This window comes from Oncorhynchus clarkii, chromosome 17 (genome assembly GCF_045791955.1).
Source record: "Oncorhynchus clarkii lewisi isolate Uvic-CL-2024 chromosome 17, UVic_Ocla_1.0, whole genome shotgun sequence".
NCBI classification, from domain to species: Eukaryota; Metazoa; Chordata; class Actinopteri; order Salmoniformes; family Salmonidae; genus Oncorhynchus; species Oncorhynchus clarkii.
This window is the reverse complement of record NC_092163.1, coordinates 77,342,276-77,368,869: the sequence shown is the minus strand read 5'-3', so window position 1 is coordinate 77,368,869 and position 26,594 is coordinate 77,342,276. Positions and strand designations below refer to the sequence as shown.

The following is a 26,594-nucleotide window of genomic DNA, read 5'->3' as shown; positions in this document are numbered from 1 at the left end:
TAGACCAGGGCCCACCTGTACTGTAGTGTAGTAGACCAGGGCCCACCTGTACTGTAGTGTAGTAGACCAGCGCCCACCTGTACTGTAGTGTAGTAGACCAGGGCCCACCTGTACTGTAGTGTAGTAGACCAGGGCCCACCTGTACTGTAGTGAGTAGACCAGGGCCAAATACTGAGAATCTACTGCTACTGATCCTGTCCCTCTCCAAACCAGGGCCCATCTGTACTGTAGTGTAGTAGACCAGGGCCCACCTGTACTGTAGTGAGTAGACCAGGGCCCACCTGTACTGTAGTGTAGTAGACCAGGGCCCACCTGTACTGTAGTGTAGTAGACCAGGGCCCACCTGTACTGTAGTGTAGTAGACCAGGGCCCACCTGTACTGTAGTGAGTAGACCAGGGCCCACCTGTACTGTAGTGAGTAGACCAGGGCCCACCTGTAATGTAGTGAGTAGACCAGGGCCCACCTGTACTGTAGTGAGTAGACCAGGGCCCACCTGTACTGTAGTGTAGTAGACCAGGGCCCACCTGTACTGTAGTGTTGTAGACCAGGGCCCACCTGTACTGTAGTGTAGTAGACCAGGGCCCACCTGTACTGTAGTGAGTAGACCAGGGCCCACCTGTACTGTAGTGAGTAGACCAGTTCCCATCTGTACTGTAGTTTAGTAGACCAGGGCCCACCTGTACTGTAGTGAGTAGACCAGGGCCCACCTTTACTGTAGTGTAGTAGACCAGGGCCCACCTGTACTGTAGTGAGTAGACTGACTCGTCCAGTTACTTACAGTAGCCAGACTCTCCAGACATGCCCACAAACAGATCTGAGAGCAGGCTATGTCTGTACTGTAGTGAGTAGACCAGGCTATGTCTGTACTGTAGGTAGTAGACCAGGCTACGTCTGTACAGTAGTGAGTAGATCAGGCTATGGCTGTACTGTAGATAGTAGACCAGGCTATGTCTGTACTGTAGTTAGTAGACCAGGCTATGTCTGTACTGTAGATAGTAGACCAGGCTATGTCTGTACTGTAGATAGTAGACCAGGCTATGTCTGTACTGTAGTTAGTAGACCAGGCTATGTCTGTACTGTAGTTAGTAGACCAGGCTATGTCTGTACAGTAGATAGTAGACCAGGCTATGTCTGTACTGTAGATAGTAGACCAGGCTATGTCTGTACTGTAGATAGTAGACCAGGCTATGTCTGTACTGTAGTTTGTAGACAAGGCCCACCTGTACTGTAGTGTAGTAGACCAGGGCCCACCTGTACTGTAGTGAGTAGACCAGGGCCCACCTGTACTGTAGTGTAGTAGACCAGGCTATGTCTGTACTGTAGATAGTAGACCAGGCTATGTCTGTACTGTAGATAGTAGACCAGGCTATGTCTGTACTGTAGATAGTAGACCAGGCTATGTCTGTACTGTAGATAGTAGACCAGGCTATGTCTGTACTTTCCTACCAAGCAAAAAGGCAGTAACTGCTCATAGCGTGGAACTGAGAAAAAATGGCTTTTATTTACCTTGGTTTTCACAGTAACTTTAAGCAGTTACTGCTAATATGACCCCCATTTTCTCCTGAACACAATACACTAAGAGGCAGGATACTTGTCCACGTGGTTAAGCATGTATTTAATGCAGTAAAAATTACATTAACTCATTTTAGACCAAATGAGCAGTTACTGTCTTTTTTTTGCTTGTTATGGCAATGTAGTAGACTGTCTCTTCCAGTGACTGATATGGTACTTCCCCTACCCCTCTCCAGACCTGTGCCCACCTGTATGAGCTGCGTCAGCGTGTGGGCCTGCCGTCTGAGACACGGGACCCTATCGGGCGTTGCTATGTCCTGAGTGAGGACCTGACAGAGAGGGACGACTTGGACGGAGGGGAGTGGAAGTTCTGTGAGGGGCGACCCCAGGGACACGAACAGTTTGGCTTCTGTCAGCAGGGCCTGTCTGCCGCCTTCACACCAGACAACAACTTCATCATGTTCGGCGCTCCAGGAACGTACAACTGGAAAGGTATGGTGGTATACTCATTATTATTATTATTATTATTATTATTATTATTATTATTGTTATTTTATTATTATTATGATTATTATTTTATTATTATTATTATTATTATTATTATTATTTTATTATTATTATTATTATTATTTTATTATTATTATTATTATTATTATTATTTTATTATTATTATTATTATTATTATTATTTTATTATTATTATTATTATTATTATTATTTTATTATTATTTTTATTATTATTATTATTATTTTATTATTATTATTATTATTATTTTATTATTATTTTTATTATTATTATTATCATTATTATTATTATTATTATTTTATTATTATTATTATTATTATTTTATTATTATTATTATTATTATTTTATTATTATTATTATTATTATTATTTTATTATTATTATTATTATTATTTTATTATTATTATTATTATTTTATTATTATTATTATTATTATTATTTTATTATTATTATTATTATTATTATTATTTTATCTCAATGAGACAAACCTGTGTAAAGAAAGGTTAAATATTGGGGACTGTGTCACGTTCTGACCTTTATTTCCTTTGTTTTGTCATTATTTAGTATGGTCAGGGCGTGAGTTGGGGTGGGCAGTCTATGTTTGTTTTTCTATGATTTGGGGATTTCTATGTTTCGGCCTAGTATGGTTCTCAATTAGAGGCAGGTGTCATTAGTTGTCTCTGATTGAGAATCATACTTAGGTAGCCTGGGTTTCACTGTTTGTTGGTGGGTGATTGTCTATGTTAGTTGCTTGTGTGTCAGCACAGGTCTCATTTATAGCTTCACGGTCGTTATTTGTTTATTGTTTTTGTATAGTTTTGTATTCAGTGTTCAGTGCTTTCTTTTATTAAATACTCATCATGAACACATACCACGCCGCATTTTGGTCCTCCGATCCTTCTCGCCTCTCCTCTTCAGATTTAGAGGAGGACGACCGTGACAGACTGACACCTGTGCTGAGTAACATGATTGTTTCGACCTCAAACGTGGTGAAATAAAAGAGAGAATATAGTTAGAAAGAGAAAACCGCCTCACCAATAGATCAATCAGTATATCATACGATACAGTGATTCATAACTCATATTGATCACTGATGTCTCATAATGATCAGCCCAATAACTAACTGCTGGGAATCAATGACTTTGATCCGTCAGCATGACTACTAAGGCCAATCAGTATATTGGTGGCATTATCTAGCTGAGCTCACGCTCAGGTTAACAGGTCAAACAGCAGATCGTTATCAATAACCATATTTAAAAAATACCCAAAAGTCATAATTCAGTTTTTCATAAAATTGTATTTCTCTCCTTAGACAAATCATTGATTTATAAAGCTAATCAATAATACTGATTGTCCTTAGTAGTCATACTGATTGATCAAAGTAATTGATTCTTAGCAGTTAGTTATTGGGCTGATCATTATGAGACATCAGTGATCAATATGAGATATGGATCACTGTATCATATGTTATACAGGCCTTAGGTGGAGTAACGATTACATCATGTGGTTCTCGACATCAGCATTGTGTAACCCCAGAGATGACTGTGTCCAGTGGATATCTATGTGTTTATGTGTGGGAGTTGTCTCTCTCTTCGTGTGTGTGTGTGTGTGTGTGTGTGTGTGGGGGGGGGGGGGGGGGAGGGTGCTTGTCTGTGTCTGTCTGTCTGTCTGTTTTTCTGTCTGTCTGTCTGTTTTTCTGTATGTCTGTCTGTCTGTTTTTCTATCTGTCTGTCTGTGTCCTATAACTCTGTTCCTTCCAGGAGAGATGCGTGTCCAGCTGCTAAACCAGACACTGTTGGATCTTGGTTTCTATGACGACGGGCCTTATGAGGTGGCGGATGAGAAACAGCTGAATGCTCAGCTGATCCCAGTTCCCTACCATAGTTACCTGGGTAGGACCGTCCCTGCCCTCTGCTGCTCCTCTCACATTGCTGCTAGCCTGCTGTCCTGTCTCACTGGAGATCACTGAGCACAGAACAGGAAAGGAGAGAGGGCCTGGGAAGATGAAAGTAACAGACTGACGGCACACTGTACCCAAAATAAATACCTGTCCGTAGAGCCCCTCCCTGACCTGTCTGTAGGGCCCCTCCCTGACCTGTCCGTAAGGGCCCCTCCCTGACCTGTCTGTAGGGCCCCTCCCTGACCTGTCTGTAGGGCCCCTCCCTGACCTGTCCGTAGGGCCCCTCCCTGACCTGTCCATAGAGCCCCTCCTTAACCTGTCCATAGAGCCCCTCCCTGACCTGTCCATAGAGCCCCTCCCTGACCTGTCCATAGAGCCCCTCCCTGACCTGTCCGTAGAGCCCCTCCCTGACCTGTCTGTAGGGCCCCTCCCTGACCTGTCTGTAGGGGCCCTCCCTGACCTGTCCGTAGGGCCCCTCCCTGACCTGTCCGTAGGGCCCCTCCCTGACCTGTCCGTAGGGCCCCTCCCTGACCTGTCCTTAGGGGCCCTCCCTGACCTGTCCGTAGGGGCCATCGCTGACCTGTCCGTAGGGCCCCTCCCTGACCTGTCCTTAGGTGCCCTCCCTGACCTGTCTGTAGGGCCCCTCCCTGATCGTACCGTAGAGCCCCTCCCTGACCTGTCCGTAGGGCCCCTCCCTGACCTATCCGTAGGGCCCCTCCCTGACCTGTCCGTAGGGGCCCTCCTTGACCTGTCCTTAGGGGCCCTTCCTGACCTGTCCGTAGTGGCCATCGCTGACCTGTCCGTAGGGCCCCTCCCTGACCTGTCCTTAGGGGCCCTCCCTGACCTGTCCTTAAGGGCCCTCCCTGACCTGTCCTTAGGGGCCCTCCCTGACCTGTCCGTAGGCCCCCTCCCTGACCTGTCCGTAGGGCCCCTCCCTGACCTGTCCGTAGGCAGCTCCACTCAATATTCTGAATACTTTACCACATGAAGTAGCTACCCATGAATGGACCAATCATGGGTGAGAGATACGGCAATATAATAATAAGAGTATTATTATCCCACAGTCATCAGGGCCTGTTATAGACTGGTCCCAGATCAGCTTGTTCTTTAGCGAACTACTCTGCTGTCATGCCAATGCCATACAGCACATGTGTGAGAAGTTGGCTAAAAGCACAAACAGATCTAATTCTGGGTCCAGTGTGAGTCAGTCTTGTCGTCCATCTGTTGGGTACCAGTGGTTTACCCACAAACCCACTGTGGGAAGAAGAACACACACACACACACAATCACAGCACATTTCTTTCTCACCTGCACTCCCTCTTTCTCTCTCCCTCTCTCTCTTTGTCACCCTGTTCCCCCTCACCACCTCTCCTCCACTCCTCCACCCCCCCCCCCCCACCGCCCCCTCGCTCTCCTTCATCTTCCTCTCTCTCGGGCCTTAGGGCTCTTGTTCATGGCTAGTCCTGATGAAGATGCGCTGGTGTACAAAACTCTGGAGCCACGCTCCAACTGGCCCATGTTTGAGGACGTAGCTCAAAATAGCTACTTAGGTTTGTAGCTGGGAGTGAAACACACCGTAGACTTACCTTGACTCTCCTGTCTATCCTTAACACACCGTAGACTTACCTTGACTCTCCTGTCTACCCTTAACACACTGTAGACTTACCTTGACTCTCCTGTCTACCCTTAACACACTGTAGATTTACCCTGACTCTCCTGTCTACCCTTAACACACTGTTGGTTTACCTTGACTCTCCTGTCTACCCTTAACACACTGTAGACTTACCTTGACTTTCCTGTCTACCCTTAACACACCGTAGACTTACCTTGACTCTCCTGTCTACCCTTAACACACCGTAGACTTACCTTGACTCTCCTGTCTACCCTTAACACACTGTAGACTTACCTTGACTCTCCTGTCTACCCTTAACCCCCTGTGTTGGTTTACCCTGACTCTCCCGTCTACCCTTAACCCCCTGTGTTGGTTATGTGCTCACTGCTAGCCCTTCTCTACTGTAGAACCTGTGTATAATCTCTGTCGATTTCTCTTTGTGTTACAGTCTGTCTGTCTGTATAGTGTAGTGGTCTGTAAAGCCTGTCCGTCTGTCTGTCTGTATAGTGTAGTGGTCTGTAAAGCCTGTCCGTCTGTCTGTCTGTATGGTGTAGTGGTCTGTAAAGCCTGTCTGTCTGTCAGTCTGTATAGTGTAGTGGTCTGTAAAACCTGTCAGTCTGTATAGTGTAGTGGTCTGTAAAGCCTGTCCGTCTGTATAGTGTAGTGGTCTGTAATGCCTTTCAGTCTGTAATGTGTAGTGGTCTGTGAAGCCTGTCTGCCTGTCAGTCTGTATAGTGTAGTGGTCTGTAAAGCCTGTCTGTCTGTCAGTCTGCATAGTGTAGTGGTCTGTAAAGCCTGTCTGTCTGTCAGTCTGTAAAGTGTAGTGGTCTGTAAAGCCTGTCCGTCTGTATAGTGTAGTGGTCTGTAAAGCCTGTCTGTCTGTCAGTCTGCATAGTGTAGTGGTCTGTAAAGCCTGTCTGTCTGTCAGTCTGTAAAGTGTAGTGGTCTGTAAAGCCTGTCCGTCTGTATAGTGTAGTGGTCTGTAAAGCCTGTCTGTCTGTCAGTCTGTAAAGTGTAGTGGTCAGTAAAGCCTGTCCGTCTGTATAGTGTAGTGGTCTGTAAAGCCTGTCTGTCTGTCAGTCTGTATAGTGTAGTGGTCTGTAAAGCCTGTCAGTCTGTAATGTGTAGTGGTCTGTAAAGCCTGTCAGTCTGTATAGTGTAGTGGTCTGTAAAGCCTGTCTGTCTGTCAGTCTGTATAGTGTAGTGGTCTGTAAAGCCTGTCCGTCTGTCAGTCTGTATAGTGTAGTGGTCTGTAAAGCCTGTCTGTCTGTCAGTCTGTATAGTGTAGTGGTCTGTAAAGCCTGTCAGTCTGTATAGTGTAGTGGTCTGTAAAGCCTGTCAGTCTGTATAGTGTAGTGGTCTGTAAAGCCTGTCCGTCTGTCAGTCTGTATAGTGTAGTGGACTGGAGCTGTCCAGGGTACCTTGGTGGTGGTTCTAACCAGTGGCGGTTGTAGCTTGTATGGCTCCTCCCCCTTCGGCAGGCGGTTCGCATCATTCTCCACTAACTGTCATTTCTATTCAGACATTTGGAACAATACAAATAAATAATCATGACATTTAAAACGATATAAATATAAACAAAAAAGTAACAAATATATACAGAAAAGTAACAAAGACAAATTGGTGGTGTGCAGACTGGTTTTATATTATTATTAACCATTTCACACAAAGCAGAAAATAATGCAACAATGTGTCCGTGAAACTGTATATTAACGGTATTATGAATAAATTGTGGTTTATTTGGTAGCATTTCGTAGTGTGACTGATTTGACTAATTGCATTCATATTGTACAAAGTTAGAGGTGCTCTATTTGATAGATTCCCCCACTCCCCCTACCTCTGGCTTCCAGTGGGGAGACCTGAGGTCATCCTACCCCCGCCCCCCTACCTCGGGCTTCCAGTGGGGAGACCTGAGGTCATCCTACCCCCGCCCCCCTACCTCGGGCTTCCAGTGGGGAGACCTGAGGTCATCCTACCCCCTCCTACCTCGGGCTTCCAGTGGGGAGACATGAGGTCATCCTACCCCCGCCCCCCTACCTCGGGCTTCCAGTGGGGAGACCTGAGGTCATCCTACCCCCTCCTACCTCGGGCTTCCAGTGGGGAGACCTGAGGTCATCCTACCCCCTCCTACCTCGGGCTTCCAGTGGGGAGACCTGAGGTCATCCTACCCCCGCCCCCCTACCTCGGGCTTCCAGTGGGGAGACCTGAGGTCATCCTACCCCCCCTACCTCTGGCTTCCAGTGGGGAGACCTGAGGTCATCCTACCTCCGCCCCCCTACCCCCGCCCCATCTCGTACTTCTGAGTGGGAGACCTTCCCAGGCAGTAGCCAGCCTAGCTCACAAACTAGAATCAGGGCTCCGACTCCGACAAGATGAATTGACCCACAGTCCCACACGGTGACATGATATCATTGACGTGAGAGAAATGAGCGATAGAAAACCGGTCGCGCAAATGTCACCATTCTGATTTTTTTCGTGCGGGCGCCCCGTGGCAAACTGCCACCCTGGACGGCTGCCCATGTCGCCTGTACCTAAATCCACCACTGGCTGTATGTCTACATTCTTATCTACATTTAGTAGATACAAGTAACTTTTCTAAGTAAATAAAGGTTTTCGATATGAAAGAAGTAAGCAAAGCAGAATTTAGAAAATACAAATCTCCCAGTGAACAACGTGTTCTGAGATCGCCATGTGATACAGTTCCTATAGTAACAGTGTTCCAGTGAAGGTCATAGCAACAGAGCCTTCAGAGCGTCTTCATTTGAAGGCGTAGTTTAAACTCAGCAGTCCTTGGATACGTAGATACTGGCTCATTACCTTTTTTTTAGATGGCTAATGGACTCTAACCAATAACGTTCTGTCCGTGGGATCGATTGTTCCCACCGGATCGATTGTTCCCATCGATTGTTCCCATCAAACCTGTAAATCTCTTTATTCACCTCCTCCTCCTCCATACAAACCAATGAGACTATGTCCCCATATGGAACACTATTGCCTATATATAGCATGACTTTTAACCAGATGGTTATGGGCCCTTGTCAAAACGATTGCACTATGTAAGGACTAGGATTCCATTAGAGATGCCTTGTTCCTTCTCCATAATGATCACTCCTCCTCCACTTCCTTAATGCCCATTTTAACCTTTGACCCCCTCACGTCTAACTGGCAGCATGCCTCTATCGATCCTGATCCTCTAACCAAATTACATAATGACTGGACATACATACAGAGCTATGCACGCTTACTAACAGACAGTATTGCTATGACTGGTTATTAATAGATAGACAGTAGTGTTATTACTGGTTATTCATAGACAGACAGTAGTGTTATTACTGGTTATTTATAAACAGACAGTAGTGTTATTACTGGTTATTTATGAACAGACAGTAGTGTTATGACTGGTTATTAATAGATAGACAGTAGTGTTATTACTGGTTATTTATGAACAGACAGTAGTGTTATGACTGGTTATTAATAAACAGACAGTAGTGTTATTACTGGTTATTTATAAACAGACAGTAGTGATATTACTGGTTATTTATAAACAGACAGTAGTGATATTACTGGTTATTAATAGAAAGACAGTAGTGTTATTACTGGTTATTTATAAACAGACAGTAGTGTTATTACTGGTTATTTATAAACAGACAGTAGTGATATTACTGGTTATTAATAGAAAGACAGTAGTGTTATTACTGGTTATTTATAAACAGACAGTAGTGTTATTACTGGTTATTTATAAACAGACAGTAGTGTTATTACTGGTTATTCATAGACAGACAGTAGTGTTATTACTGGTTATTTATAAACAGACAGTAGTGATATTACTGGTTATTCATAGACAGACAGTAGTGTTATTACTGGTTATTAATAGATAGACAGTAGTGTTATTACTGGTTATTTATAAACAGACAGTAGTGATATTACTGGTTATTTATAAACAGACAGTAGTGATATTACTGGTTATTTATAAACAGACAGTAGTGTTATTACTGGTTATTTATAAACAGACAGTAGTGATATTACTGGTTAATTATAAACAGACAGTTGTGTTATTACTAGTTATGGACTTAAAAGTACATGCTTAATGGAGAGTCTCTTGAAAATACTTCTTAGTCATGGACTGGCCTTCATATGTGTTTGGGAAACTGGCCCCTAGTCTCTCGACTGAGTGATTCGTATTATTCAGTCAGTACCCAGCAGCAGCAGTTTTACACTGTGTTTCTCCTAAATCAGATTATCGTTGGATAGTGAGCCCAGCCCAGTCAGCTCAGCTCAGTCAGGCCCAGGTTTTCCAGAGTTCCTGCCAAAATAAATACAGCCAATGAAAAGTGAAATGTCCGTTTTCTAGATTGTTTTTTTTAATATCTGACTCACACGATGTTCCGTTAAAAGAAAACCCCCCGTTGTAAACTACTGATAAAATATGCTATCAGATAATGTAAGTAAAGCTGCAACAATATATTTAGATCCCATTCAGATTTCCCCAACCCGTTGGGTCCCATTTCGCTTTTTTAAAAACACAACGGGACAAAGCCTCGGTTTCCTTTTTATAGCTATCACCTTAGAAGATTGGACTTCTGGGTAAAAGGAAAAAGCGGATCAGGCTGCTACGTGAAAGGGAAACTGTGTGGTAAATCCTTCACTAAAGGCCTGATAAAAATACTTCCTGGAGTTGTAATGTTGACTTCTGTGGTATTTAGGCCTTTCCATTTACTGGTTCTCAACTCAAACTGTATCATTCCACACACCTGTCTCCCTGTAGCTGCTCAATACTGGTCTGTTTGTCGACGAGATGCTTTAGTCTGTCTTTGTGTCTGTCTACGAGATGCTTTAGTCTGTCTTTGTGTCTGTTTGTCTACGAGATGCTTTAGTCTGTCTTTGTGTCTGTTTGTCTACGAGATGCTTTAGTCTGTTCTTTGTGTCTGTTTGTCTACGAGATGCTTTAGTCTGTCTTTGTGTCTGTTTGTCTACGAGATGCTTTAGTCTGTCTTTGTGTCTGTTTGTCTACGAGATGCTTTAGTCTGTCTTTGTGTCTGTTTGTCTAATGAGATGCTTTAGTCTGTTCTTTGTGTCTGTTTGTCTAATGAGATGCTTTAGTCTGTTCTTTGTGTCTGTTTGTCTACGAGATGCTTTAGTCTGTTCTTTGTGTCTGTTTGTCTACGAGATGCTTTAGTCTGTTCTTTGTGTCTGTTTGTCTAATGAGATGCTTTAGTCTGTCTTTGTGTCTGTTTGTCTAATGAGATGCTTTAGTCTGTTCTTTGTGTCTGTTTGTCTACGAGATGCTTTAGTCTGTTCTTTGTGTCTGTTTGTCTACGAGATGCTTTAGTCTGTCTTTGTGTCTGTTTGTCTACGAGATGCTTTAGTCTGTTCTTTGTGTCTGTTTGTCTACGAGATGCTTTAGTCTGTCTTTGTGTCTGTTTGTCTACGAGATGCTTTAGTCTGTCTTTGTGTCTGTTTGTCTACGAGATGCTTTAGTCTGTCTTTGTGTCTGTTTGTCTACGAGATGCTTTAGTCTGTCTTTGTGTCTGTTTGTCTAATGAGATGCTTTAGTCTGTCTTTGTGTCTGTTCGAAAAATGTTCTCTGTCGTTGTTTCCAAGGATTTGATGGCTTGTAATGTTTTCCGACACAGCCTCCGTCTCTGTGTTTGTCTTTGAGCGTCTCCCTGTATGTTGACCTTTCGACTAACAGGGGTCACTGCCAATCCTCTCCTCTCCGTCTCACACCACCGCATGTTGGACTGGAACATAGCTGTAGCTGTTTAGTGTGTTTGCCTGTTTTTAAATTTTTTATTATTTGATTTGTATCTGATATTTTTTTCACACAGGTTGTTGAAACAAAGTTACATTTTCGCACCACATGCATGTTCAATTCCCTCTTCTTTCTCTATTTCACTATTACACTATTACACTATTACACTATTACACTATTACACTATTTCACTATAACACTATTACACTATTACACTATTACACTATTACACTATTACACTATTTCACTATTACACTATTACACTATTACACTATTACACTATTACACTATTTCACTATAACACTATTACACTATTTCACTATTACACTATTACACTATTACACTATTATACTATTACACTATTACACTATTACACTATTACACTATTTCACTATTACACTATTACACTATTACACTATTACACTATTTCACTATTACACTATTATACTATTACACTATTTCACTATTTCACTATTATACTATTATACTATTTCACTATTATACTATTACACTATTACACTATTATACTATTACACTATTTCACTATTACACTATTTCACTATTACACTATTACACTATTATACTATTACACTATTTCACTATTACACTATTACACTATTACACTATTTCACTATTACACTATTTCACTATTACACTATTACACTATTTCACTATTACACTATTTCAATATTACACTATTACACTATTACACTATTTCACTATTACACTATTATACTATTACACTATTACACTATTTCAATATTACACTATTACACTATTACACTATTTCAATATTACACTATTATACTATTACACTATTACACTATTTCACTATTACACTATTTCACTATTACACTATTTCACTATTACACTATTACACTATTACACTATTACACTATTTCACTATTACACTATTTCAATATTACACTATTATACTATTACACTATTACACTATTTCACTATTACACTATTACACTATTACACTATTTCACTATTTCAATATTACACTATTATACTATTACACTATTACACTATTATACTATTACACTATTACACTATTACAATCTTACACTATTTCAATATTACACTATTACACTATTTCACTATTTCAATATTACACTATTATACTATTACACTATTACACTATTTCACTATTACACTATACCTGAATTGTATGCAGACACACCCCTCACATTCCTGAGGGAGTAAATCCCATTGAAGCAGAAGCAAGATGAACGCTAGACTGCTCTGTTTACGTGCTTGCTGAGCAGCAACATCTGCTGCATTAGAGTAAAACAAGAGATCTGCTAAGACGTTACCTCGTGTTTCTCTTCCTACCACACACATGGGCCTAGTCTTTATCTCTTTATGGAGAAGACACAGACACAGACAGACACACATACACAGAAAGACACACACACACAGACACACACACAGAGACAGACAGACACACACACAGACAGACAGACAGACAGACACACACACACAGACAGACACACACACAGACACACACACAGAGACAGACAGACACACACACACACACACACACACAGACAGACACACACACACAGACAGACATACACACAGACAGAGACAGACACAGACAGACACACACAGAGAGACAGAGAGACAGACAGACAGACGCACACACACAGACAGACACACACACAGACACACACACAAAGACAGACAGACACACACACACACACTGCTCTCTCTGACAGGGAGGAGGGCAGCTCGTCCCTCCGTTTACGACAAACTAAGGGGCATTATACTCATCATGTGTTTTCCATTAAATCAATAGCCACTTAGGCTACATTTTATTACAACAAGGATGAGAGAACACTAAAGGAGATGATCTTAGAGAGAGACTATGGTCGATATACAGTACACACACACACACACACACACACACACACACACACACACACACACACACACACACACACACACACACAGTCTACTTCTAATAACTGTTATCCCATGATGCCTTGCTCCAGGTTTCTCGGTGGACTCTGCTAACGACATAACGAGCCGTGGGGAGCTGACCTTCGTGGCGGGGGCTCCGCGAGCCAATCACACGGGAGCGGTGGTGCTACTGCGTAAAGATAACGTGTACCGCCTGGTGCCACAGCACATCCTGTGGGGAGAGGAGCTGGGTTCTTCCTTCGGGTACTCTGTGGCCACGGCTGATCTCAACAATGATGGGTGAGAGTCACATCTACTGCTACTACTGCTACTACTGCTACTACTACTACTGCTACTATTGCTACTACTACTACTACTACTACTACTACTGCTACTACTGCTACTACTACTACTACTACTGCTACTACTGCTACTACTGCTACTATTGATAGCCGTGTACAGGAATGCATTCACAGTTAGTCTGTAGCCATAGTAACCGTGGCTCAACAGTGATGGGTGAGAGTCACATCAGCTGCATGTCTACTGCTACTACCGCTACTATTGATAGCCGTGTACAGGAATGCATACACAGTTAGTCTGTAGCCATAGTAACCATGACACAACAGTAGCTTACCCCCCTATTTCACATGTATTGTAGCTTAGACCCTATTTTATATTATCTAAGGCTTTTGTGTTGTGCCGGCCATCTTGAATACAGGGTGGGTGATAAATGTACCAAATGGTCAAGTCTAATCAAATGTTATTGGTCACATACACATGGTTAGCAGATGTTAATGTGAGTGTAGCGAAATGCTTGTGCTTCTAGTGCCGACAATGCAGTAATAACCAACTAGTAATCTAAACTAAACAATTCCAAAAACGACTACCTTATACACACAAGTGTAAAGGGATAAAGAATATGTACATAAAGATATATGAATGAGTGATGGTACAGACCGGCATAGGCAAGATTCAGTAGATGGTATCGAGTACAGTATATACATATGAGATGAGAAATGTAGGGTATGTAAACCTTATATTAAGTGGCGTTGTTTGAAGTGGCTAGTGATACATTTATTACATACAATTTTTAATTATTGAAGTGGCTAGAGATTTGAATCAGTATGTTGGCAGCAGCCACTCAATGTTAGTGGTGGCTGTTTAATAGTCTGATGGCCTTGAGATAGAAGCTGTTTTTCAGTCTCTCGGTCCCAGCTTTGATGCACCTGTACTGACCTCACCTTCTGGATGATAGCGGGGTGAACAGGCAGTGGCTCGGGTGGTTGTTGTCCTTGATGATCTTTATGGCCTTCCTGTGACATCGGGTGGTGTAGGTGTCCTGACAGGGAAGGTAGTTTGCCCCCAGTGATGCGTTGTACAGACCTCACTACCGTCTGGAGAGCCTTATGGTTGTGGGCAGAGCAGTTGCCGTACCAGGCGGTGATACAGCCCGACAGGATGCTCTCGATTGTGCATCTGTAGAAGTTTGTGAGTGCTTTTGGTGACAAGCCGAATTTGGGTGAACCAATTCAGTTTGTACGTGATGTGTAAGCCAAGGAACTTAAAACTTTCTACCCTCTCCACTACTGTCCCGTCAATGTGGATAGGGGGCTGCTCCCTCTACTGTTTCCTGAAGTCCATGATCATCTCCTTTGTTTTGTTGATGTTGAATATGAGGTTATTTTCCTGACACCACACTCCGAGGGCCCTCACCTCCTCCCTGTCGGCCGTCTCGTCGTTGTTGGTAATCAAGGCTGCCACTGTAGTGTCGTCTGCAATCTTGATGATTGAGTTGGAGGCGTGCGTGGCCACGCAGTCGTGGGTGAACAGGGAGTACAGGAGAGGGCTGAGCTTGCACCCTTGTGGGGCCCCAGTGTTGAGGATCAGCGGGGTGGAGATGTTGCTACCTACCCTCACCACCTGGGGGCGGCCCGTCAGGAAGTCTAGTACCCAGTTGCACAGGGCAGGGTCGAGACCCAGGGTCTCGAGCTTGATTACGAGTTTGGAGGGTACTATGGTGTTAAATGCTGAGCTGTAATCGATGAACAGCATTCTCACATAGGTATTCCTCTTGTCCAGATGGGTTAGGGCAGTGTGCAGTGTGGTTGCGATTGCGTCGTCTGTGGACCTATTTGGGCGGTAAGCAAATTGGAGTGGGTCTAGGGTGTCAGGTAGGTTGGAGGTGATATGGTCCTTGACTCGTCTCTCAAAGCACTTCATGATGACGGAAGTGAGTGCTGATAGTCGCTTAGCTCAGTTACCTTAGCTTTTTTGGGAACAGGAACAATGGTGGCACTCTTGAAGCATGTGGGAACAGCAGACTGGGATAGGGATTGAATGAATATGTCCGTAAACACACCAGCCAACTGGTCTGCGCATGCTCTGAGGACGTGGCTTGGGATGCCGTCTTGGCCTGCAGCCTTGCGAGGGTTAACACGTTTAAATGTTGTACTCACGTCGCCTGCAGTAAAGGAGAGCCCGCAGGTTTTGGTAGCGGGCCATGTCAGTGGCACTGTATTGTCCTCAAAGCGAGCAAAGAAGTTGTTTAGTCTGTGTGGGAACAAGACATCCTGGTCCGCGTTGGGGCTGGTTTTCTTTTTGTAATCCGTGATTGACTGTAGACCCTGCCACATACCTCTTGTGTCTGAGCCGTTGAATTGCGACTATACTTTGTCTCTATACTGACGCTTAGCTTGTTTGATTGCCTTGTGGAGGGAATAGCTACACTTTTTGTATTCGGTCATGTTTCCGGTCACCTTGCCCTGGTTAAAAGCAGTGATTCGTGCATCCACAAATCAGATAATATTTACTTGAATGAGAGTACCCACTGGTCACACACACTGATCGAATCAGTGTTGTTCTTTCACCTACCCCTACCACCCATCCCCTAATTGGAGTAAACTAATGGACAACAACACTTAGGCTTCAACTTCCAGCTTATACATACTATATACATTTTACGGACACAGTATATTTTACATTAGTTATCTTGTCGTTTTTTAAAATATATTTAGTCCCGGCCTTCAGCTTCCCTCAACCTCAACCCTTCCCATCTACGTCTGAACACCATCCAGTTTAAACACCATCCTTAACACCATCCAGAACCCATCTACGTCTGAACACCATCCAGTTTAAACACCATCCTTAACACCATCCAGTTTAAACACCATCCAGTTTAAACACCATCCAGTTTAAACACCATCCTTAACACCATCCAGAACCCATCTACGTCTGAACACCATCCAGTTTAAACACCATCCAGTTTAAACACCATCCAGTTTAAACACCATCCTTAACACCATCCAGTTTAAACACCATCCTTAACACCATCCAGTTTAAACACCATCCAGAACCCATCCAGTTTAAACACCATCCGGTTTAAACACCATCCTTAACACCATCCAGTTTAAACACCATCCAGAACCCATCCAGTTTAAACACCATCCAGTTTAAACACCATCCTTAACACCATCCAGTTTAAACACCATCCAGAACCCATCCAGTTTAAACACCATCCTTAACACCATCCAGTTTAAACACCATCCAGAACCCATCTAGTTTAAACACCATCCTTAACACCATCCAGTTTAAACACCATCCAGAACCCATCCAGTTTAAACACCATCCAGTTTAAACACCATCCAGAACCCATCCAGTTTAAACACCATCTAGTTTAAACACCATCCAATTTAAACACCATCCTTAACACCATCCAGAACCCATCCAGTTTAAACACCATCCAGTTTAAACACCATCCAGTTTAAACACCATCAGGTTTAAACACCATCCTTAACACCATCCAGTTTAAACACCATCCAGTTTAAACACCATCCAGTTTAAACACCATCCAGTTTAAACACCATCCTTAACACCATCAGGTTTAAACACCATCCAGTTTAAACACCATCCAGTTTAAACACCATCCAGTTTAAACACCATCAGGTTTAAACACCATTCAGTTTAAACACCATCCGGTTAAAAAAATTATATTAGACATATCTTTTTTTCCAACTGTGCTGTTTCACAAAATGTTATTTCAATTCACTTTACATTTAAATGCTGTACCAGCTAAATTGCCATGTTCTGACCATAGTTCCATTCTATCAATTCTATATCTATGATTGTAATGACACCCACCATGTTTTCAAGAACATGTTGTGTCACTCTCAACCGAGGGTGTTACCACAAAACAAAAAAACTTAGATGATGTGAAATAGGTTTAAAAGTCTTTAGGTAATTTATGTTAAAGGTTTAAAAATAACAACTTCTTATTTTAAGAAATAATACAATAGTTTGACAACCCTGTTCGTAATGGTATGCTGGGGTATGCAAAATGACTAAATGTTTTAGCATTCAGGTCTAAAAAGTAGCTTTCTGACCACTTTCTGACCAAACATGTTTGGAAAGTTTTGTTAAAATGGAAAGGAATGCTGTCAAGAAAGTGATTGAATTCAAAATAATTTGTAAAACTTCAAACTCCCTGTCCTCTCTTTCAGCTGGACAGACCTGATAGTGGGAGCTCCCAACTATTTTGACAGGAAGACAGAGATCGGAGGTGCTGTGTACATCTTCCTCAACCGATTCGGTAACTGGGAGTACGCTCAGCCAATCAGGCTCAACGGAACTCATGACTCCATGTTTGGACTGACCGTCAACAATGTGGGAGACCTGGACCGGGACGGATATGACGGTGAGGATTGACTCGGTCAAGTTAAACTTAATTTAACGTGCCTTCATTTACAATCGACTGCATGAAGGGACTGAGTGGACCGAGGGGACTGAGTGGACAGAGGGGACTGAGTGGACCGAGGGGACTGAGTGGACAGAGGGGACTGAGTGGACCGAGGGGACTGAGTGGACCGAGGGGACTGAGTGGACCGAGGGGACTGAGTGGACAGAGGGGACTGAGTGGACCGAGGGGACTGAGTGGACAGAGGGGACTGAGTGGACCGAGGGGACTGAGTGGACAGAGGGGACTGAGTGGACAGAGGGGACTGAGTGGACCGAGGGGACTGAGTGGACCGAGGGGACTGAGTGGACCGAGGGGACTGAGTGGACAGAGGGGACTGAGTGGACAGAGGGGACTGAGTGGACCGAGGGGACTGAGTGGACCGAGGGGACTGAGTGGACAGGGGAGGGGACTGAGTGGACCAGAGGGGACTGAGTGGACAGAGGGGACTGAGTGGACCGAGGGGACTGAGTGGACAGAGGGGACTGAGTGGACGAGGGGACTGAGTGGACCGAGGGGACTGAGTGGACCGAGGGGACTGAGTGGACCGAGGGGACTGAGTGGACAGAGGGGACTGAGTGGACCGAGGGGACTGAGTGGACAGAGGGGACTGAGTGGACCGAGGGGACTGAGTGGACAGAGGGGACTGAGTGGACAGAGGGGACTGAGTGGACCGAGGGGACTGAGTGGACAGAGGGGACTGAGTGGACCGAGGGGACTGAGTGGACAGAGGGGACTGAGTGGACAGAGGGGACTGAGTGGACCGAGGGGACTGAGTGGACCGAGGGGACTGAGTGGACCGAGGGGACTGAGTGGACAGAGGGGACTGAGTGGACAGAGGGGACTGAGTGGACCGAGGGGACTGAGTGGACCGAGGGGACTGAGTGGACCGAGGGGACTGAGTGGACCGAGTGGACCGAGTGGACAGAGGGGACTGAGTGGACAGAGGGGACTGAGTGGACAGAGGGGACTGAGTGGACCGAGGGGACTGAGTGGACAGAGGGGACTGAGTGGACCGAGGGGACTGAGTGGACCGAGGGGACTGAGTGGACCGAGGGGACTGAGTGGACAGAGGGGACTGAGTGGACAGAGGGGACTGAGTGGACCGAGGGGACTGAGTGGACCGAGGGGACTGAGTGGACAGAGGGGACTGAGTGGACCGAGGGGACTGAGTGGACCGAGGGGACTGAGTGGACCGAGTGGACAGAGGGGACTGAGTGGACCGAGGGGACTGAGTAACTGTTTTTTTTAAATACAGTACCAGTCAAAAGTTTGGACACACCTACTGATTCAAGGGGTTTTTCTTTATTTTTTTACAATTTTCTACATTATGGAATAATGTGTGCAAAGCTGGCATCGTGGTAAAGGGTGGCCTAGTTTGAAGAATCTCAAATATAAAATACATTTTGGTTGGTTTAACACTTTTCTTGGTTACGACATGATTCCATATGTGTTATTTCATAGTTTCGATGTCTTCATTATTATTCTACAATGTAGAAAATATATTTTTTTAAATTAAGAAAAACCCTTGAATCAGTAGGTGTGTCCAATCTTTGACTGGTACTGTATTTTCTGTGTCTCAAAAGGCACCCTATTCCCTATGTAGTGCCCTATGGTCCCTGGAGCCCTATGGTCCCTGTAGTGCCTTATGGTCCCTGTAGTGCCCTATGGTCCCTGCAGCCCTATGGTCCCTGGAGCCCTATGGTCCCTGGAGCCTTATGGTCCCTGGAGCCTTATGGTCCCTGGAGCCTTATGGTCCCTGGAGCCCTATGGTCCCTGGAGCCCTATGGTCCCTGGAGCCCTATGGTCCCTGGAGCCCTATGGTCCCTGGAGCCGTATGGTCCCTGCAGCCCTATGGTCCCTGGAGCCCTATGGTCCCTGGAGCCCTATGGTCCCTGGAGCCCTATGGTCCCTGGAGCCCTATGGTCCCTGGAGCCTTATGGTCCCTGGAGCCCTATGGTCCCTGGAGCCCTATGGGCCCTGCAGCCCTATGGTCCCTGGAGCCCTATGATCCCTGATGCCTTATGGTCCCTGGAGCCCTATGGTCCCTGGAGCCCTATGGTCCCTGGAGCCCTATGGTCCCTGGAGCCCTATGGTCCCTGGAGCCCTATGGTCCCTGGAGCCCTATGGTCCCTGGTCAAAAGTCATATAGTATACTGTATAGAGAATAGTATATAATTTCAGACATCTTTTAAAATGTATTTATTTATTTAACCTTTATTTAACTATATAGCGATTGTTGAAACATCAACTGTCTTGAGAGAAATCATAAATCCTGCATGCCAGTAAAGTAAGTCAGACCCCCCCCCCCGGGGGCCTGGAGCCTGATCTCCTATATCTAATGTATGTCAATCTGTGTATCTGTCCAGACATCGCTGTGGGGGCTCCGTTTGATGGAGATGGGAAAGTGTTCATCTACCGAGGCTCGTCCTCGGGCATCGACACCAAGCCTGCACAGGTGAGAATTTTTAATTCACACGAAAAGCTTTATTGTCCACCCACCCCCCGATAATTGACGTAGTTTATACTCTGCCCTCTCAGATCCTGGAAGGGGTGAACGAGGGGGTGAAACGGTTTGGCTACTCCATCTCAGGCGGCCTGGACATCGATGGGAACCTGTACCCTGACCTGGCAGTAGGCTCTCTCGGCGATAAGATGGTTCTGTACAGGTCTCGCCCCGTTATTCACGTGACCCGGGATGTATCCATCGAACCTCAGCACTATATTGACTTGGAGCAACACAACTGCAAGGGGAGAGATGGAGTGTGGTAGGTTGCATTCACTTTTCTTTTTTGTGTTCATATAGCCTGGTTGCCAGTCTTTTTTTGTGTTCATATAGCCTGGTTAACAGTCCTTTTTTTGTGTTCATATAGCCTGGTTGCCAGTCCTTTTTTTGTGTTCATATAGCCTGGTTGCCAGTCTTTTTTTGTGTTCATATAGCCTGGTTGCCAGTCCTTTTTTTGTGTTCATATAGCCTGGTTGCCAGTCTTTTTTTGTGTTCATATAGCCTGGTTAACAGTCCTTTTTTTGTGTTCATATAGCCTGGTTGCCAGTCTTTTTTTGTGTTCATATAGCCTGGTTGCCAGTCCTTTTTTTTGTGTTCATATAGCCTGGTTGCCAGTCCTTTTTTTTGTGTTCATATAGCCTGGTTGCCAGTCCTTTTTTTGTGTTCATATAACCTGGTTGCCAGTCCTTTTTTTTGTGTTCATATAGCCTGGTTGCCAGTCTACTTTTCACCTTCTGCTAACCGTGAAGGAGTTAGTGAAAGCAGAAAAAGACTGACAACCAGGCTATTGTGTTTCTGCTGTTGAGAATTAAACACAGGCCTCGGTCAACTCTGTTTTTTTCTGTCATTAGTGTGGAGGTCAAAGTGTGCTTCACCTATACTGCATATCCAGAGTCATACTCACCAGACATCAGTAAGTTACACCTCTGTTTAGAAACACTTCTATTTTTCTTGGTTGAATCATGTTTTACTCCAGTCTGTGCTTCAAATGAGCTGGGCTGTTCTCTTGGTGTGCTGACATTTCCCCTCCCTCCGTCCTTAATTAAATGAGCTGGGCTGTTCCCTTGGTGTGCTGACATTTCCCCTCCCTCCGTCCTTAATTAAATGAGCTGGGTTGTTCCCTTGGTGTGCTGACATTTCCCCTCCCTCCGTCCTTAATTAAATGAGCTGGGCTGTTCTCTTGGTGTGCTGACATTTCCCCTCCCTCCGTCCTTAATTAAATGAGCTGGGCTGTTCCCTTGGTGTGCTGACATTTCCCCTCCCTCCGTCCTTAATTAAATGAGCTGGGCTGTTCCCTTGGTGTGCTGACATTTCCCCTCCCTCCGTCCTTAATTAAATGAGCTGGGCTGTTCCCTTGGTGTGCTGACATTTCCCCTCCCTCTGTCCTTAATTAAATGAGCTAGGCTGTTCCCTTGGTGTGCTGACATTTCCCCTCCCTCCGTCCTTAATTAAATGAGCTGGGCTGTTCCCTTGGTGTGCTGACATTTCCCCTCCCTCCGTCCTTAATTAAATGAGCTGAGCTGTTCCCTTGCTGTGCTGACATTTCCCCTCCCTCCGTCCTTAATTAAATGAGCTGGGCTGTTCCCTTGGTGTGCTGACATTTCCCCTCCCTCCGTCCTTAATTAAATGAGCTGGGCTGTTCCCTTGGTGTGCTGACATTTCCCCTCCCTCCGTCCTTAATTAAATGAGCTGGGCTGTTCCCTTGGTGTGCTGACATTTCCCCTCCCTCCGTCCTTAATTAAATGAGCTGGGCTGTTCCCTTGGTGTGCTGACATTTCCCCTCCCTCCGTCCTTAATTAAATGAGATGGACTGTTCCCTTGGTGTGCTGACATTTCCCCTCCCTCCGTCCTTAATTAAATGAGCTGGGCTGTTCCCTTGGTGTGCTGACATTTCCCCTCCCTCCGTCCTTAATTAAATGAGCTGGGCTGTTCCCTTGGTGTGCTGACATTTCCCCTCCCTCCGTCCTTAATTAAATGAGCTGGGCTGTTCCCTTGGTGTGCTGACATTTCCCCTCCCTCCGTCCTTAATTAAATGAGCTGGGCTGTTCCTTTGGTGTGCTGACATTTCCCCTCCCTCCGTCCTTAATTAAATGAGCTGGGCTGTTCCCTTGGTGTGCTGACATTTCCCCTCCCTCCGTCCTTAATTAAATGAGCTGGGCTGTTCCCTTGGTGTGCTGACATTTCCCCTCCCTCCGTCCTTAATTAAATGAGCTGGGCTGTTCCCTTGGTGTGCTGACATTTCCCCTCCCTCCGTCCTTAATTAAATGAGCTGGGCTGTTCCCTTGGTGTGCTGACATTTCCCCTCCCTCCGTCCTTAATTAAATGAGCTGGGCTGTTCCCTTGGTGTGCTGACATTTCCCCTCCCTCCGACCTTAATTAAATGAGCTGGGCTGTTCCCTTGGTGTGCTGACATTTCCCCTCCCTCCGTCCTTAATTAAATGAGCTGGGCTGTTCCCTTGGTGTGCTGACATTTCCCCTCCCTCCGTCCTTAATTAAATGAGCTGGGCTGTTCCCTTGGTGTGCTGACATTTCCCCTCCCTCCGTCCTTAATTAAATGAGCTGGGCTGTTCCCTTGGTGTGCTGACATTTCCCCTCCCCCCGTCCTTAATTAAATGAGCTGGGCTGTTCCCTTGGTGTGCAGACATTTCTCCTCCCTCCGTCCTTAATTTTAATGAGCTGGGTTGTTCCCTTGGTGTGCTGACATTTCCCCTCCCTCCGGCCTTAATTAAATGAGCTGGGCTGTTCCCTTGGTGTGCTGACATTTCCCCTCCCTCCGTCCTTAATTAAATGAACTGGGCTGTTCCCTTGGTGTGCTGACATTTCCCCTCCCTCCGTCCTTAATTAAATGAGCTGGGCTGTTCCCTTGGTGTGCTGACATTTCCCCTCCCTCCGTCCTTAATTAAATGAGCTGGGCTGTTCCCTTGGTGTGCTGACATTTCCACTCCCTCCGTCCTTCCCCTCTAGCCCTGGTTCTACTCTTCGAGGCTGACACCGAGCGCAGGAAGCTGGGCCTGCCCCACCGTGTTAGCTTCCTGGGTCGGAGTGCACAGGACGCGGAGTACACACACACTGATGAGGTGGAGCTGAAGGGTCAACGCCATCCCGCCTGCCGGAGCGCCACCTTCCAACTACACGTAAAGGGCTGACAGTCGAGAACTGATGTTTGTTGTTATTGTGTTTGTTGTTGTTGTGTTGTTGTGTTGTTGTTGGTGTTGTTGTGTTGTTGTTGTGTTGTTGTTGGTGGTGTTGTTGTTGTAGTTGTGCTGTGGTTGGTGTTGTTGGGGTTGTTGTTGTTGTTGTTGGTGGTGTTGTTGTAGGTGTTGTTGGTGTTGTTGTTGTTGTTGGTGTTGTTGTTGTGTTGTTGGTGTTGTTGTAGGTGTTGTTGTTGGTGTTGTTGTTGTGTTGTTGGTGTTGTTGTTGTGTTGTTGGTGTTGTTGTTGTTGTTGGTGTTGTTGTTGTGTTGTTGGTGTTGTTGTAGGTGTTGTTGATGTGTTGTTGTTGTGTTGTTGGTGTTGTTGATGTGTTGTTGGTGTTGTTGTTGTGTTGTTGGTGTTGTTGTAGGTGTTGTTGATGTGTTGTTGTTGGTGTTGTTGTGTTGTTGTTGGTGTTGTTGTAGGTGTTGTTGATGTGTTGTTGTTGTGTTGTTGGTGTTGTTGATGTGTTGTTGGTGTTGGTGTTGTTGTTGTTGTGTTGTTGGTGTTGTTGTAGGTGTTGTTGGCGTTGTGTTGTTGGTGTTGGTGTTGTTGTTGTTGTGTTGTTGGTGTTGTTGTAGGTGTTGTTGATGTGTTGTTGGTGTTGGTGTTGTTGTTGTTGTGTTGTTGGTGTTGTTGTAGGTGTTGTTGATGTGTTGTTGGTGTTGTTGTTGGTGTTGTTGTAGGTGTTGTTGTAGGTGTTGTTGGTGTTGGTGTTGTTGTTGATGTGTTGTTGGTGTTGGTGTTGTTGTTGTTGTGTTGTTGGTGTTGTTGTTGTTGTGTTGTTGGTGTTTTGTGTTGTTGGTGTTGTTGTTGTGTTGTTGGTGTTGTTGTTGTTGTGTTGTTGGTGTTTTGTGTTGTTGTTGTGTTGTTGGTGTTTTGTGTTGTTGGTGTTGTTGTTGTTGTGTTGTTGGCCTTTTGTGTTGGTGTTGTTGTTGGTGTTGTTGTTGGTGTTGTTGTTGGTGTTGTTGTTGTGTTGTTGGTGTTGTTGTTGTGTTGTTGGTGTTGTTGTTGTTGTTGGTGTTGTTGTTGTGTTGTTGGTGTTGTTGTAGGTGTTGTTGATGTGTTGTTGTTGTGTTGTTGGTGTTGTTGATGTGTTGTTGGTGTTGGTGTTGTTGTTGTTGTGTTGTTGGTGTTGTTGTAGGTGTTGTTGGCGTTGTGTTGTTGGTGTTGGTGTTGTTGTTGTTGTGTTGTTGGTGTTGTTGTAGGTGTTGTTGATGTGTTGTTGGTGTTGGTGTTGTTGTTGTTGTGTTGTTGGTGTTGTTGTAGGTGTTGTTGATGTGTTGTTGGTGTTGTTGTTGGTGTTGTTGTAGGTGTTGTTGTAGGTGTTGTTGGTGTTGGTGTTGTTGTTGATGTGTTGTTGGTGTTGGTGTTGTTGTTGTTGTGTTGTTGGTGTTGTTGTTGTTGTGTTGGTGTTTTGTGTTGTTGGTGTTGTTGTTGTGTTGTTGGTGTTGTTGTTGTTGTGTTGTTGGTGTTTTGTGTTGTTGTTGTGTTGTTGGTGTTTTGTGTTGTTGTTGTTGTTGTTGTTGTGTTGTTGGTGTTTTGTGTTGTTGGTGTTGTTGTTGTTGGTGTTGGTGTTTTGTGTTGTTGGTGTTGTTGTCGTTGTTGGTGTTATTGTTGTTGTGTTGTTGGTGTTTTGTGTTGGTGGTGTTGTTGTTGTTGTGTTGTTGGTGTTGTTGTTGTGTTGTTGTTGTTGTTGGCGTTTTGTGTTGGTGGTGTTGTTGTTGTTGTGTTGTTGGTGTTGTTGTTGTGTTGTTGTTGTTGTTGTTGGCGTTTTGTGTTGGTGGTGTTGTTAACCCATTTACATTACTTTGCTCTTTATCCTGATGGTTTTACAAGACAATCAGCCTGAATGCAGAACAGTAGTCTCACTGTAACTAAAATATAATCATAGAGTAACTTCATCCAGCGTTACACGTTTTTGTTGTTGTTGTTGTTGTTGTCAAAGCTCTGTTGCTTTAGATGTTGCATAGTGTTCCAACCCTGGGAAGAAATAGTGTTTCAGATGTGCTTTATTTTTGAAAAGTTGAATAAATCCTGAATGAAAACAAACATTATTTACACCCAGGTCTGCTACAAGTCATAAACTCCAGATATAATTTGTAGATAGATACTTCCATATAATATAAACTCTTTGAAAAATGGTTGAATGATTATTTCCGGTGCAGGAGAATATCCGTGACAAGCTGCGTCCCATCGCCCTGGCCATCACCCACACTATCAGACCCCCCATGTTGTCCTCAGACACTAATCCAGAGGAACAACTGCCTCCCGTACTGGGTGTTGCCACCTCCAACACCCTGCACTCTGAGGTCAGTTCCACACCAACAAGATCAACTTTCATCAGTCATATAGTGACTTAAAAAAAAAAAAAAATGTCTTTGCCTTTATTTATCTTAAGTCTGTCTGATATGTTGCAGGTGAATTTCCTGAGGAAAGGCTGTGGTGATGATAATATCTGTCAGAGCAACCTGAAGTTGACCTACCAGTTTGGAACCCGACCTATAACCTCTGACCTCTTCACCCCTCTGCCAAAGTTAGTAGGAATACACATTTTTATATTCCCTAATCCCTCTCTCACATCCAGAGTTGAGGCATTGAGCTATCTCTCCTTACACCCCCCCCCCCCCCCCTCTTCCCCAGTTTATTTCCTGCAATTCTACACATTGTGTCTAACGTGTATTCATGTAGAAAAAAAAAAGTTACAAAAAATGACAACAATATCTATGAGCGGGAAAAAAATTGAAATTAAAAAACATTAGCTGACATGGGCTGGTTGATCTGGACAGGACTGACCAGTTATACATATCTCTCCAAGGTCTGTAATGACTGACCAGTTATACACGGCTCTCCAAGGTCTGTAATGACTGACCAGTTATACATAGCTCTCCAAGGTCTGTAATGACTGACCAGTTATACACAGCTCTCCAAGGTCTGTAATGACTGACATGACGAGAGG

At 44.6% G+C, this 26,594-nt stretch overlaps 1 protein-coding gene across 1 annotated transcript in view; it reads left to right on the top strand.

Annotated features, from left to right (window-relative positions):
- The window catches only part of LOC139371446 (integrin alpha-7-like), an 81,643-nt gene that overhangs the window by 32,864 nt on the left and 22,185 nt on the right, over nucleotides 1-26,594 (top strand). Inside the window, exons 3-12 of the mRNA XM_071111868.1 lie at nucleotides 1,750-2,005; nucleotides 3,798-3,929; nucleotides 13,302-13,509; nucleotides 17,706-17,899; nucleotides 20,308-20,396; nucleotides 20,480-20,706; nucleotides 21,296-21,357; nucleotides 23,409-23,578; nucleotides 25,804-25,947; nucleotides 26,056-26,171. Of these exons, the coding sequence (XP_070967969.1) occupies nucleotides 1,750-2,005; nucleotides 3,798-3,929; nucleotides 13,302-13,509; nucleotides 17,706-17,899; nucleotides 20,308-20,396; nucleotides 20,480-20,706; nucleotides 21,296-21,357; nucleotides 23,409-23,578; nucleotides 25,804-25,947; nucleotides 26,056-26,171 (1,598 nt within the window). The remainder of the gene's footprint in view (nucleotides 1-1,749; nucleotides 2,006-3,797; nucleotides 3,930-13,301; nucleotides 13,510-17,705; nucleotides 17,900-20,307; nucleotides 20,397-20,479; nucleotides 20,707-21,295; nucleotides 21,358-23,408; nucleotides 23,579-25,803; nucleotides 25,948-26,055; nucleotides 26,172-26,594) is intronic.